Below are 13,999 nucleotides of genomic sequence, written 5' to 3' on the forward strand. Positions count from 1 at the left end.
CTGAGTCAAGTCACCTCTGATCTTCAAGGACTGAGTCAAGTCACCTCTGATCTTCAGGAACAAAGGCAAGTCACTAATGATCTTCATGAGCAGTGTCAGGCCAGCACCAATCTTCTGGAGTCCAGTAAGGACAACAGGGGACTACCAGAGTTTCGTCGTACCGTTGGTCCAGCCGCACGGAGGTCTGCTCCGCCTTGGGGGGCTCTGGTCCTGACCACATGGCTGTGGTGGTCTTCTGCTCCGCCTTGGGGGGCTCTGGTCCAGACCACATGGCTGTGGTGGTCTTCTGCTCCGCCCTGGGGGCCTTCTGCCCTGACCACACGGCTGTGGGGGTCTTCCGCTCCGCCCTGGAGGACTCTGGCTTCGTCCACAAGGACGTGGTGGTCTTCTGCTCCGCCCTGGGGGGCTTCCGTCCTGACCACAGGGTTGTGGTGGTCTTCTGCTCCGCCCTGGGGGGCTTCCGTCCTAACCACACGGTTGTGGTGGTCTTCTGCTCCGCCCTGGGGGGCTTCCACCTTGACCACATGGCTGTAGTGGTCTTCTGCTCCACCCTGGGGGGCGCCACTTGATGTCCTTATGGATTTCTGTTTTGTGTTTCTTGGTTTCTGTTATGTTTCTGTCTGTTCCCCTCAGTGAGTCTGGCCCTCTGTCCCTCCCCCTGAGCCTCCACCTGTCCGCCTCCCTCCTGGTCTGTGTCGTGTCTTGTCGTGGAGCGTCTGGGAGCCGCTCCGTAGAGGGGGGGTCCTGTCACAGTGTCTGGGTTGTGTTCCCTGGGTTTCCACTAGGTGTCCTCCTTTCTCACGGTGTCTTTCTCCTTATCACTTCCTGTTCCCTTATTTGGTCACCTTCCTCCTGTTTAGTAATTGATTGTTCCCCACCTGTCTCCTGTTCCCTCATTATCCTTCTGTGTATTTATACCCGGTCTGTCTGAGTCTGTGTTACGGAGTCCGTTTCATGTTTATAGTTATTCACGTCCGTTGCTTCTTGCCTTGCCTTACCTTGTCTCCGTGTCTTGTTTATGTTCTGTTTGGATATTCTGGTTTTGACCCTGCCTGGATTGTTTACCCCTTTGGTTTACCCCTTTGAATTACCCCTTTGGATTACCCCTTAAATAAAGGACTTACCTGCAATTGGTTCCCTCTCCTGTGTTGTCCTGTGTGACATATCTAGGCTAACATGCAAAGCCAGTAAGCCTTACTTGACAATCAGATTCATTCTGCGTATTGTATTACCATGTGGACTCTGATTGGACGCTGGAGAGGTACTCCTATTTCTCATGGTTTCATGTATGTAATGATCTTTTCAAGCCAAATATATCGCCAAATACATTCTCACTAGTTCTTTATGAGGTCGAATATATCTCCAAACGAACAGGGACTTGTAGTTATACATTTTTTTTATATATTTTTTTTTTATTTCTGACCAGTAATTATCGCAATAGTAACTAGTTTCTATTTAAATATTACTAGTAAGCATTCATTAATACTTATTTTTTAGATACTTTTACTTATTCATTTGATATTAGTACTGATTTAATAGATACTAGGAGTTATTCATTATGTATTACGTAGTTCTTATTTATTAGACACTAGTATCTTTTGTAATTTCCACTAGTAACTATTCTTATCTTACTAGTCAGATCTCCCTTTTTACTTGTCTTATGTTATGAATAGTCTAAATGGCTACAGTAGTGTTCAATTAAAAAAAATTACTAGTAAAATAAAAAATCATACTAGTAACATTTCAAATAAGAACTAGTATCTAATAAATGTGTACTAGTATCTATTTAATAGGTACTAGTATCCAATGAATGAATACTAGTTTTTAATAAATAAGCACTAGTATCTAATTAATAACTATTAGTATCTTTTAAATAAGTACTAGTGTCTATTTACAGTAATTGGTACTAGTATCTAATGAATGAGTACTAGTATTTAGTATCTAATAAATACGTACTAGTATTTAATCAATAAGTACTAGTATCTAATGGACAAGTACTAGTATCTATTAATGAGTACTCATATCTAATAAATAAGTACTATTGCCTATTTAATAGGTACTAGTATCTAATGAAAAAGTACTAGTATCTAGTATCTGTGATGATTCGTGTACCAGAGAGACACAGGAGAGAGTAGATCCAATTGCTAGTATTTATTAAATCAAGGGTAATCCAAATCGTGTTCGAACAAGCCAAGGTCAAAGCCAAACAGACAGTCCAAAATAAACAAACAAATAAACAAAGGAGGGAACAGGAAAGGAAACTCGGAAGACGAGAGGTTAGGGTGAATCTCGGAAGACGAGAATACGAAGTGGAATCTCAGATGACGAGAAGGCTGATAACACGAAGGGTAAGGACTCCATATAAACAACAGGGAAAGACTGGCATTTATAGGGAGGCTAATGACAATAAAGTGACTGCATCTGGTGCAATTAACAGGAGTGCAATTACTGTGACGACAGGACCAGACTAGAGGAATTCTAGTGCCTAAGGGGAAGTGAGCCCAATAGTGGACACCCAGGGAAACAAAGACTAGACAGCTTGACAGTATCTAATAAATAAGTACTAATATTTAATCAATAAGTGCTAGTATCTAATTAATAAATACTAGTACTTAATAAATTAGTACTAGTATCTAAAGAATAAGCACTAGTACCTAAAAAATAAGCACTAGTAGTTAATGAATAAGTACTAGTACTTCATAAAAAAGATACTAATATCTAAAAAATAAGTACTAGTAATGTTAAATTAGATACTAGTGCAGTTTATAGATTACGGCTTGCCATATTGTCTGTGTGCAGCACCAACAGTGCTTGAACTAATAACTAATTATGTAAATCTAAATAATCTCAAAGAGAAAAAAACCACACACTTACTTTGGCTTTTATATATAAAACACATTGCTATGTATAGGCTATTGTTTTAGGCTAACCGAGGCTTGTCATAGAACTTGCATAATATTGCTCTTTTGTTGGTTTTGATTGCTTCTATTGTCCTAATTTTAAGTCATTTTGGATAAAAGTGTCTGCTAAATTACTAAATGTAATATTCCCATGTTCCATGGAATTTTATTTTTATTTTTTTTCTTCCATGAAGCAATAATATTGGCCTGGAAACTTAGCCCTCATCCAAAAATTTCAATCTTAAACTATGAAAATAATCATATGAACGTGAACTTATGTTTCAAACAGTAATCATCTAAACAATTAGTGAAATTAAAATGAACAATTTTTATGTGTTTTTTGTCAAATTATTTAAATACTTTAAAAAATATTATTTCAACAATAAAGCTTGACTAAAATTCTGGCTGTGAAAATAGCCATAACAAGACAGAGGAGTTGATTATTTTATTCAAAAACACAAACAACACATCATTTGATAACTTTCAGGAATAACTGAAAAAAAGACAAAATAACAAATTGTAGATGTTTACATGCACTGCTAATATAACAACAACAACAACAACAAAAAGTTTATTTTTTTTAAATTCATATTTAAATGGTCACAAGGCGAAAGCTGACATTAACAATATAAATTTGCAAAGTTATGTCAATTGAAAGACAAACAAAACAACAAAAACCAAGAAGCAAATGAATCTAGAAAACAAACACAAAATATTGCTCATGTAAGCTTGACTTTGACCAAAGTCACTGTGCACCCATAGAGAAGAGCAAGGAGGAAAAGGACGAGGAAGACACAGGCCATGTTCCAGGCCTCTTCAACTGTATCCTGTGCAATAGCTTCAGGTTTGTTCTCATTCAAAAATATAGCCTCTTCAAATAATTCTGTAAAAAGCATAAGAATAAGTTAACATTTAAACTATTAACCTTTTAAACTTTCCTTGATAAAATTGTTTTACTTGAAATCTAGGGTACCTGTTTTCGTTGAGATGTTAGGAGACAGGATACCGGTAACATGAGTGACCTCACATGTGTACACCTCACCAGGTACCCAGTCTGAAGATTGGAGATCCAGGTGACTTTGGATGCTAAATTTTCCATCAGGGCCTTTTGCAGGGTGAGAGATGCTGCGGGCAGGCTTCTCAGTCTTACCTAGCCACCAGGTGATGTTGATGTCAGGTGGGCTGAAACCAAATACCAGGCACACTAGCTCAGGTACACTAGTACCCTGCAGCAGCTCTACAGATGGAGGAGAGCGAATCAACGAGGCTAAAAAAATAAAAATTAAAAGTTAAAAATGTATAATTATATTATTATTATTTTTTTATTATACTTTTATAATAATTGTATTTATATAGCTTAAATTGAAACCTTTCTTCACAATGGTATCAAAGATTTCGAAACCAACATGAAAATAATCTCAGCAATTAAATCGAATCAATCCTATTTGAAATATCAGGTCAATTTCTTCCAGTACACCCACCATACAAGTTCTCTACAGTGGCGCTGATTGGATTTTGGGATGACTCATGAGAAACAATACACGAGAACGTGCCGTCGTTCCTCTCTGATGCAGGCAGCATCAGGGCACTATGCATTGTAAAACCTCCTGAAGTGTGAGCAGCCACAGGACTGTTAGTGAACTGAGATGCATCTAGTTGCGTCCCATTTAGTTTCCACTGCACAGAGATATCAGACGGGAAGAAATCAGTGATCAAGCAAAGAAGGCTGGGATTTTGGAGTCCAGAGAGATCACCATCTGAGGGTCTGAGGATTCTGACAGTGGGTTGTTTGGGGTCTGGGGGCATAAGGCAACAATTAGTTATCAGAAAATACTCCCTGCAATGGCAGTGTTGAGAACTGTGAGTGCACACCTCGAGTTTTTGAGATATTCTTCTGCTGTGTATATTTTGAGCACAGATGCTTAACCTCACAGGTGAAGAGAGCATATGCATTCCAGTCTCTAACTGAAGCATTCAAAATACTTTCTTTGCTTTGAGTCCCATTGTTATGATCTCTAGGCTCTTGTTCATGGCCTTTTGGATTGGTAACCTTACCACTGACTTTCCATTGAATGGAGAACAACTTGACACTCTGACCAAGAACCAAACATGTCAAAGTCACAGATGTGTCAGATCTCACACTACTATGGGATGGACCCACCAGGTAGACCTCTGCCCGCTGACTGGATGGTACAATTACTGTTGGACAGTTAACATGTGTTGAAAGATTACATTTGCTGACTCAAAATTAAGGAAAGAAACCAACCATTTTGTAATAAACTATATTACTGTCAGATATCTGCAATGCAATGCAATGTTAATATAATGAGGGGGTTCCTGTCACATCTGGCGTGTTTACCTGTGCAAATACTGGCGCTTTTCTTAGCAGTTGTAGCATTATTTTTAGTTTGACAAGTGATCCCTTGATTCCACTCTTGCTGTGGCACCGATATCTCACTGTATGCTTTCACACGTCCATCTTCCATCATTGTGAGGTCTAAACCTGCGCCAGGTTTAACCCCAGACTCTGATAGCCACTTGATATTTGGGTTGAATCCAGTCACAGAACACAGCAGCTTCTGTGGGTCTGAACTAGACTCACCAACACTGGGAACAACAGCAAGCTGTATGGTAGGATCTCCTGAGGAGAAAAGTGTCAATGTTCAGTGAAGAAAACATAAAACATCATTAATAAAATCTGATCCATTATATCAATTTCTATCCCCATAGTTAATGTTGTATTTAAGAAATTCCTCACCAAAAATGTTTCCAGTAGGATTGGATGTCCAGGATTTGGAGAGTATATGAACTTCACAGGTAAAGGTGCTTCCATTCTTCTGCCGCACTTCAGGTATTGGGAACTGTTTGGTCAAGGACCAAATGTTTTCGGACGGGACCCAATCCACACAACTTAATACTGAGATATCTATTTGATTGGCCTGGAAGTTGATACAGACCTCACCAGACGGGAGACCATTTACAACACACTCCAGCACAGGACTGTCTGTCTGCGTTGATTTCACGAAACGCCTCCTGATCACAACTACAGGATCTGTCTTTATATCAGCTGAGGAGCAAAAATACTCTTTATCACATGATATCTGTGTTTTAGAAGCTAAATTGCCATCAAGTTTATTGAGAAATTCATATCAGTTGAAAAGAAATCACTTACCAGTTTGAATTTCATCCTTCACTTCTGGGAAACATGGATGTTTAGCTTTACAAACAACGGTCTTAAGGGTCAACCAATCATTTCTGGAAAAAGTCAAGTTGCTCACAATATTATTGAACTGGTCTCTGGATTCGGTGGTGTCACTTTGCATTGCTCTGTCTGTCAACCATGACACTTTAGTGTTGTCTGGTGCTTCCACAACACAGGAAACTGTGACCTTATTCTCCTCTATAATGTCTCTGAGATGAGATTTCTTTATTTGGATTGAAGGTTTGGAAAAAGATTCTGCTGTAAAGAGTAAAATAAATAAAGTTAATTTTGTGTTCGACTGAAAATCACATGATGATGCTTATACTGTCAAGCAAAAACATGTTATTAGAAATTTTGAAAAGGATATTGAGAGCAAATTAAACATCTTTGCTGCAGAACTACACCGAAATACTGTCATGTTACAAACCATATCTCATGTCTGAAAATAATCTGTAAATCATTTTTAATTATTACTTCATCTCTGACAGCAGAAGAACTGGGTTCCTGTCATATCTGGCATGTTTACCTTCACAAATACTGGTTCTTTTCTCAGCATTTATTCCAACGAGTCCGTTATTAATCTGACAGGTGTAAGTGATCCCTTGATTCCACTCTTGCTGTGGCACCGATATCTCACTGTATGCTTTCACACGTCCATCTTCCATCATTGTGAGGTCTAAACCTCCGCCAGGTTTAACCACAGACCCTGATAGCCAGGTGATATTTGGGTTGAATCCTGTCCCAGAACACAGCAGCTTCTGTGGGTCTGAACTAGATCGACCCACACTGGGAACAACAGCAAGCTGTATGGTAGGATCGCCTAATGAAAAAAAGTGTCAAATGTTCAATGAGGAAAATAAAACATCAGTAATAAAATTATATACATTACATCAAATACTGTCCCCAGTAAAGTTAATGAGGTATTGAGGAGGCTTGCTTAGTTGGGGTCACTTCATCTACAGCGATATTGTTGACTTGATTGCAAATGAATGCACAGACACTATTTAAACTGAACAGAGATGACATCACTGAATTCAATGATGAACTGCCTTTAACTATCATTTTGCATTATTGACACACTGTTTTGCTAAAGAATGTTGTTCAGTTGCTTTGACGCAATGTATTTTGTTTAAAGTGCTATATAAATAAAGGTGACTTGACTTGACTTGACTTGACTTGACTTGATGAAATGTTCATTCCTCACCAAAAATGTTTCCAGTAGGATTGGATGTCCAGGATTTGGAGAGTATATGAACTTCACAGGTAAAGGTGCTTCCATTCTTCTGCCACACTTCAGGTATTGGGAACTGTTTGGTCAAGGACCAAATGTTTTCGGACGGGACCCAATCCACACAACTTAATACTGAGATATTTATTTGATTGGCCTGGAAGTTGATACAGACCTCACCAGACGGGAGATCATTTACAACACACTCCAGCACAGGACTGTCTGTCTGCGTTGATTTCACGAAACGCCTCTTGATCACCACTACAGGATCTGTCTTTATATCAGCTGAGGAGCAAAAATACTCTTTAACACATGATAACCTTGTTTAAGAAGCTAAATTGTCGTCACGTTTATTGAGAAATTCATATCAGTTGAAAAGAAATCACTTACCAGTTTGAATTTCATCCTTCACTTCTGGGAAACATGGATGTTTAGCTTTACAAACAACGGTCTTAAGGGTCAACCAATCATTTCTGGACAAAGTCAAGTTGCTCACAATATTATTGAACTGGTCTCTGCCTTCATTGGTGGCTCTTTGCATTACTCTGTCTGTCAACCATGACACTTTAGTGTTGTCTGGTGCTTCAACAACACAGGAAACTGTGACCTTATTCTCCTCTATAATGTCTCTGAGATGAGATTTCTTTATTTGGATTGAAGGTTTGGAAAAAGATTCTGCTGTAAAGGGTAAAATAAATAAAGTTAATTTTGTGTTCGACTGAAAATCACATGATGATGCTTATACTGTCAAGCAAAAACATGTTATTAGAAATTTTGAAAAGGATATTGAGAGCAAATTAAACATCTTTGCTGAAGAACTACACCGAAATACTGTCATGTTACAAACCATATCTCATGTCTGAAAATAATCTGTAAATCATTTTTAATTATTACTTCATCTCTGACAGCAGAAGAACTGGGTTCCTGTCATATCTGGCATGTTTACCTTCACAAATACTGGTTCTTTTCTCAGCATTTATTCCAACGAGTCCGTTATTAATCTGACAGGTGTAAGTGATCCCTTGATTCCACTCTTGCTGTGGCACCGATATCTCACTGTATGCTTTCACACGTCCATCTTCCATCATTGTGAGGTCTAAACCTCCGCCAGGTTTAACCACAGACCCTGATAGCCAGGTGATATTTGGGTTGAATCCTGTCCCAGAACACAGCAGCTTCTGTGGGTCTGAACTAGATCGACCCACACTGGGAACAACAGCAAGCTGTATGGTAGGATCGCCTAATGAAAAAAAGTGTCAAATGTTCAATGAGGAAAATAAAACATCAGTAATAAAATTATATACATTACATCAAATACTGTCCCCAGTAAAGTTAATGAGGTATTGATGAGGCTTGCTTAGTTGGGGTCACTTCATCTACAGCGATATTGTTGACTTGATTGCAAATGAATGCACAGACACTATTTAAACTGAACAGAGATGACATCACTGAATTCAATGATGAACTGCCTTTAACTATCATTTTGCATTATTGACACACTGTTTTGCTAAAGAATGTTGTTCAGTTGCTTTGACGCAATGTATTTTGTTTAAAGTGCTATATAAATAAAGGTGACTTGACTTGACTTGACTTGACTTGATGAAATGTTCATTCCTCACCAAAAATGTTTCCAGTAGGATTGGATGTCCAGGATTTGGAGAGTATATGAACTTCACAGGTAAAGGTGCTTCCATTCTTCTGCCACACTTCAGGTATTGGGAACTGTTTGGTCAAGGACCAAATGTTTTCGGACGGGACCCAATCCACACAACTTAATACTGAGATATTTATTTGATTGGCCTGGAAGTTGATACAGACCTCACCAGACGGGAGATCATTTACAACACACTCCAGCACAGGACTGTCTGTCTGCGTTGATTTCACGAAACGCCTCTTGATCACCACTACAGGATCTGTCTTTATATCAGCTGAGGAGCAAAAATACTCTTTATCACATGATAACCTTGTTTAAGAAGCTAAATTGTCGTCACGTTTATTGAGAAATTCATATCAGTTGAAAAGAAATCACTTACCAGTTTCAATTTCATCCTTCACTTCTGGGAAACATGGATGTTTAGCTTTACAAACAACGGTCTTAAGGGTCAACCAATCATTTCTGGACAAAGTCAAGTTGCTCACAATATTATTGAACTGGTCTCTGCCTTCATTGGTGGCTCTTTGCATTACTCTGTCTGTCAACCATGACACTTTAGTGTTGTCTGGTGCTTCAACAACACAGGAAACTGTGACCTTATTTTCCTCTATAATGTCTCTGAGATGAGATTTCTTTATTTGGATTGAAGGTTTGGAAAAAGATTCTGCTGTAAAGGGTAAAATAAATAAAGTTAATTTTGTGTTCGACTGAAAATCACATGATGATGCTTATACTGTCAAGCAAAAACATGTTATTAGAAATTTTGAAAAGGATATTGAGAGCAAATTAAACATCTTTGCTGCAGAACTACACCGAAATACTGTCATGTTACAAACCATATCTCATGTCTGAAAATAATCTGTAAATCATTTTTAATTATTACTTCATCTCTGACAGCAGAAGAACTGGGTTCCTGTCATATCTGGCATGTTTACCTTCACAAATACTGGTTCTTTTCTCAGCATTTATTCCAACGAGTCCGTTATTAATCTGACAGGTGTAAGTGATCCCTTGATTCCACTCTTGCTGTGGCACCGATATCTCACTGTATGCTTTCACACGTCCATCTTCCATCATTGTGAGGTCTAAACCTCCGCCAGGTTTAACCACAGACCCTGATAGCCAGGTGATATTTGGGTTGAATCCTGTCCCAGAACACAGCAGCTTCTGTGGGTCTGAACTAGATCGACCCACACTGGGAACAACAGCAAGCTGTATGGTAGGATCGCCTAATGAAAAAAAGTGTCAAATGTTCAATGAGGAAAATAAAACATCAGTAATAAAATTATATACATTACATCAAATACTGTCCCCAGTAAAGTTAATGAGGTATTGATGAGGCTTGCTTAGTTGGGGTCACTTCATCTACAGCGATATTGTTGACTTGATTGCAAATGAATGCACAGACACTATTTAAACTGAACAGAGATGACATCACTGAATTCAATGATGAACTGCCTTTAACTATCATTTTGCATTATTGACACACTGTTTTGCTAAAGAATGTTGTTCAGTTGCTTTGACGCAATGTATTTTGTTTAAAGTGCTATATAAATAAAGGTGACTTGACTTGACTTGACTTGATGAAATGTTCATTCCTCACCAAAAATGTTTCCAGTAGGATTGGATGTCCAGGATTTGGAGAGTATATGAACTTCACAGGTAAAGGTGCTTCCATTCTTCTGCCACACTTCAGGTATTGGGAACTGTTTGGTCAAGGACCAAATGTTTTCGGACGGGACCCAATCCACACAACTTAATACTGAGATATTTATTTGATTGGCCTGGAAGTTGATACAGACCTCACCAGACGGGAGACCATTTACAACACACTCCAGCACAGGACTGTCTGTCTGCGTTGATTTCACGAAACGCCTCTTGATCACCACTACAGGATCTGTCTTTATATCAGCTGAGGAGCAAAAATACTCTTTATCACATGATAACCTTGTTTAAGAAGCTAAATTGTCGTCACGTTTATTGAGAAATTCATATCAGTTGAAAAGAAATCACTTACCAGTTTCAATTTCATCCTTCACTTCTGGGAAACATGGATGTTTAGCTTTACAAACAACGGTCTTAAGGGTCAACCAATCATTTCTGGACAAAGTCAAGTTGCTCACAATATTATTGAACTGGTCTCTGCCTTCATTGGTGGCTCTTTGCATTACTCTGTCTGTCAACCATGACACTTTAGTGTTGTCTGGTGCTTCAACAACACAGGAAACTGTGACCTTATTCTCCTCTATAATGTCTCTGAGATGAGATTTCTTTATTTGGATTGAAGGTTTGGAAAAAGATTCTGCTGTAAAGGGTAAAATAAATAAAGTTAATTTTGTGTTCGACTGAAAATCACATGATGATGCTTATACTGTCAAGCAAAAACATGTTATTAGAAATTTTGAAAAGGATATTGAGAGCAAATTAAACATCTTTGCTGAAGAACTACACTGAAATACTGTCATGTTACAAACCATATCTCATGTCTGAAAATCATCTGTAAATCATTTTTAATTATTACTTCATCTCTGACAGCAGAAGAACTGGGTTCCTGTCATATCTGGCATGTTTACCTTCACAAATACTGGTTCTTTTCTCAGCATTTATTCCAACGAGTCCGTTATTAATCTGACAGGTGTAAGTGATCCCTTGATTCCACTCTTGCTGTGGCACCGATATCTCACTGTATGCTTTCACACGTCCATCTTCCATCATTGTGAGGTCTAAACCTCCGCCAGGTTTAACCACAGACCCTGATAGCCAGGTGATATTTGGGTTGAATCCTGTCCCAGAACACAGCAGCTTCTGTGGGTCTGAACTAGATCGACCCACACTGGGAACAACAGCAAGCTGTATGGTAGGATCGCCTAATGAAAAAAAGTGTCAAATGTTCAATGAGGAAAATAAAACATCAGTAATAAAATTATATACATTACATCAAATACTGTCCCCAGTAAAGTTAATGAGGTATTGATGAGGCTTGCTTAGTTGGGGTCACTTCATCTACAGCGATATTGTTGACTTGATTGCAAATGAATGCACAGACACTATTTAAACTGAACAGAGATGACATCACTGAATTCAATGATGAACTGCCTTTAACTATCATTTTGCATTATTGACACACTGTTTTGCTAAAGAATGTTGTTCAGTTGCTTTGACGCAATGTATTTTGTTTAAAGTGCTATATAAATAAAGGTGACTTGACTTGACTTGATGAAATGTTCATTCCTCACCAAAAATGTTTCCAGTAGGATTGGATGTCCAGGATTTGTAGAATATATGAACTTCACAGGTAAAGGTGCTTCCATTCTTCTGCCGCACTTCAGGTATTGGGAACTGTTTGGTCAAGGACCAAATGTTTTCGGACGGGACCCAATCCACACAACTTAATACTGAGATATCTATTTGATTGGCCTGGAAGTTGATACAGACCTCACCAGACGGGAGACCATTTACAACACACTCCAGCACAGGACTGTCTGTCTGCGCTGATTTCACGAAACGCCTCTTGATCACCACTACAGGATCTGTCTTTATATCAGCTGAGGAGCAAAAATACTCTTTAACACATGATAACCTTGTTTAAGAAGCTAAATTGTCGTCACGTTTATTGAGAAATTCATATCAGTTGAAAAGAAATCACTTACCAGTTTGAATTTCATCCTTCACTTCTGGGAAACATGGATGTTTAGCTTTACAAACAACGGTCTTAAGGGTCAACCAATCATTTCTGGACAAAGTCAAGTTGCTCACAATATTATTGAACTGGTCTCTGCCTTCATTGGTGGCTCTTTGCATTACTCTGTCTGTCAACCATGACACTTTAGTGTTGTCTGGTGCTTCAACAACACAGGAAACTGTGACCTTATTCTCCTCTGTAATGTCTCTGAGATGATATTTCTTCATTTTGATTGAAGGTTTGGATAAAGATTGTGCTGTATAGGTGAAATAAATAAAGTTAGTTTTACATTTAGCCAAAAATCGCATGTAATTATACTAATAAAATAATGATACTTTCAAACATTTCAGTGAGCCAGATATTATGCTTTGAAAGTTATTCATTATTTTCTTCATTATGCTCAACTTACCCTTGCACATGTCATATTCTTTCTTGAAGTCTTCAGAGTTGTGGGTGGCTTTACAAGTGTACCGTTCGTTTGAATATGGGGCACTTATGGATAACTGACTTATGTAAGTGTACTTTTTCTCGCCTTTATCAGTGTTCTGAAACTTTTTAGCAATTTGCCTGTTGACAGGAATATCACCCTCAAACCATTGTACAGTAATTTTCTCTGGGAAATAATCATGCAGCTGGCACTCCAACACAATCCTGTCACCCTCCTTTCTACTCATCAGAGCAATAGTAGGCTTATTGACACGTATTGCTATTAAAATAGAGACAAAAATCAATTAACTTAGGCAGTGTGGTATAAACAAAGGCACAAAGTTTATGAAAATGCTTATTCGATAAATGCAAATAGATTTGCAAATTAATGCTGTTGATGTTTCAGTGTGGTGATTATTTATATCATGGGAGTTTTTAAATGTTGCAGATACTGAAAACAAAGATGGACAGAAGAGGAAATCAGAATCATACTTCAGTGAACATAGCAAATAGCAGATGGAAACGTTAAGTAACAGTCAAGCTAAAATAGCCACCGAAAGCAGAACTGAAAACCACCTGCATCTCTGAGACATGGTTGAGCACATCTGCACAGGAAAGACATCTGGCCATTTACATAAAACAACTTGCTTGTTATGCAATTTATGTTTTAATATACTTTGGAGCATGAAATATTACACTCTCAAATACTGACAAAAAGAAGAAGCTGTGCTTCAGTCTCACAAAGAACAAAGCCTTGATCTAGAGAAAATCAAGCTTTGGATTTAAGAAAATGATTTGTAAGTTATTACATTCAGAAAATAGGGAAACATTTTAAAAACTTCTTTGTATGAATAAATGTAACTCCTTATGTGGTTTAAATAAACATGTTCAGAGCACCATTAGAGTT

The 13,999-nt window shown here is 38.2% G+C and overlaps 1 protein-coding gene across 1 annotated transcript; it reads right to left on the reverse strand.

Moving 5' to 3' along the window:
- Positions 1-3,566: 3,566 nt before the first annotated feature.
- ighd (immunoglobulin heavy constant delta) lies at positions 3,567-13,525 on the reverse strand. The gene is made up of 20 exons (XM_059548444.1): positions 13,076-13,525; positions 12,635-12,922; positions 12,221-12,529; positions 11,558-11,851; positions 11,002-11,289; positions 10,588-10,896; positions 9,920-10,213; positions 9,364-9,651; positions 8,950-9,258; positions 8,277-8,570; positions 7,721-8,008; positions 7,307-7,615; positions 6,629-6,922; positions 6,073-6,360; positions 5,659-5,967; positions 5,260-5,541; positions 4,773-5,099; positions 4,382-4,696; positions 3,874-4,167; positions 3,567-3,783 (listed from the first exon to the last, which is right to left on the reverse strand). The coding sequence occupies exons 1-20, from the start codon at positions 13,338-13,340 to the stop codon at positions 3,620-3,622; spliced, it is 5,808 nt and encodes a 1,935-aa protein (XP_059404427.1). The 5' UTR covers positions 13,341-13,525; the 3' UTR covers positions 3,567-3,619.
- Between the last annotated feature and the right edge of the window lie 474 nt (positions 13,526-13,999).

This window comes from Carassius carassius, chromosome 1 (assembly GCF_963082965.1).
Source record: "Carassius carassius chromosome 1, fCarCar2.1, whole genome shotgun sequence".
Classification (NCBI taxonomy): Eukaryota; Metazoa; Chordata; class Actinopteri; order Cypriniformes; family Cyprinidae; genus Carassius; species Carassius carassius.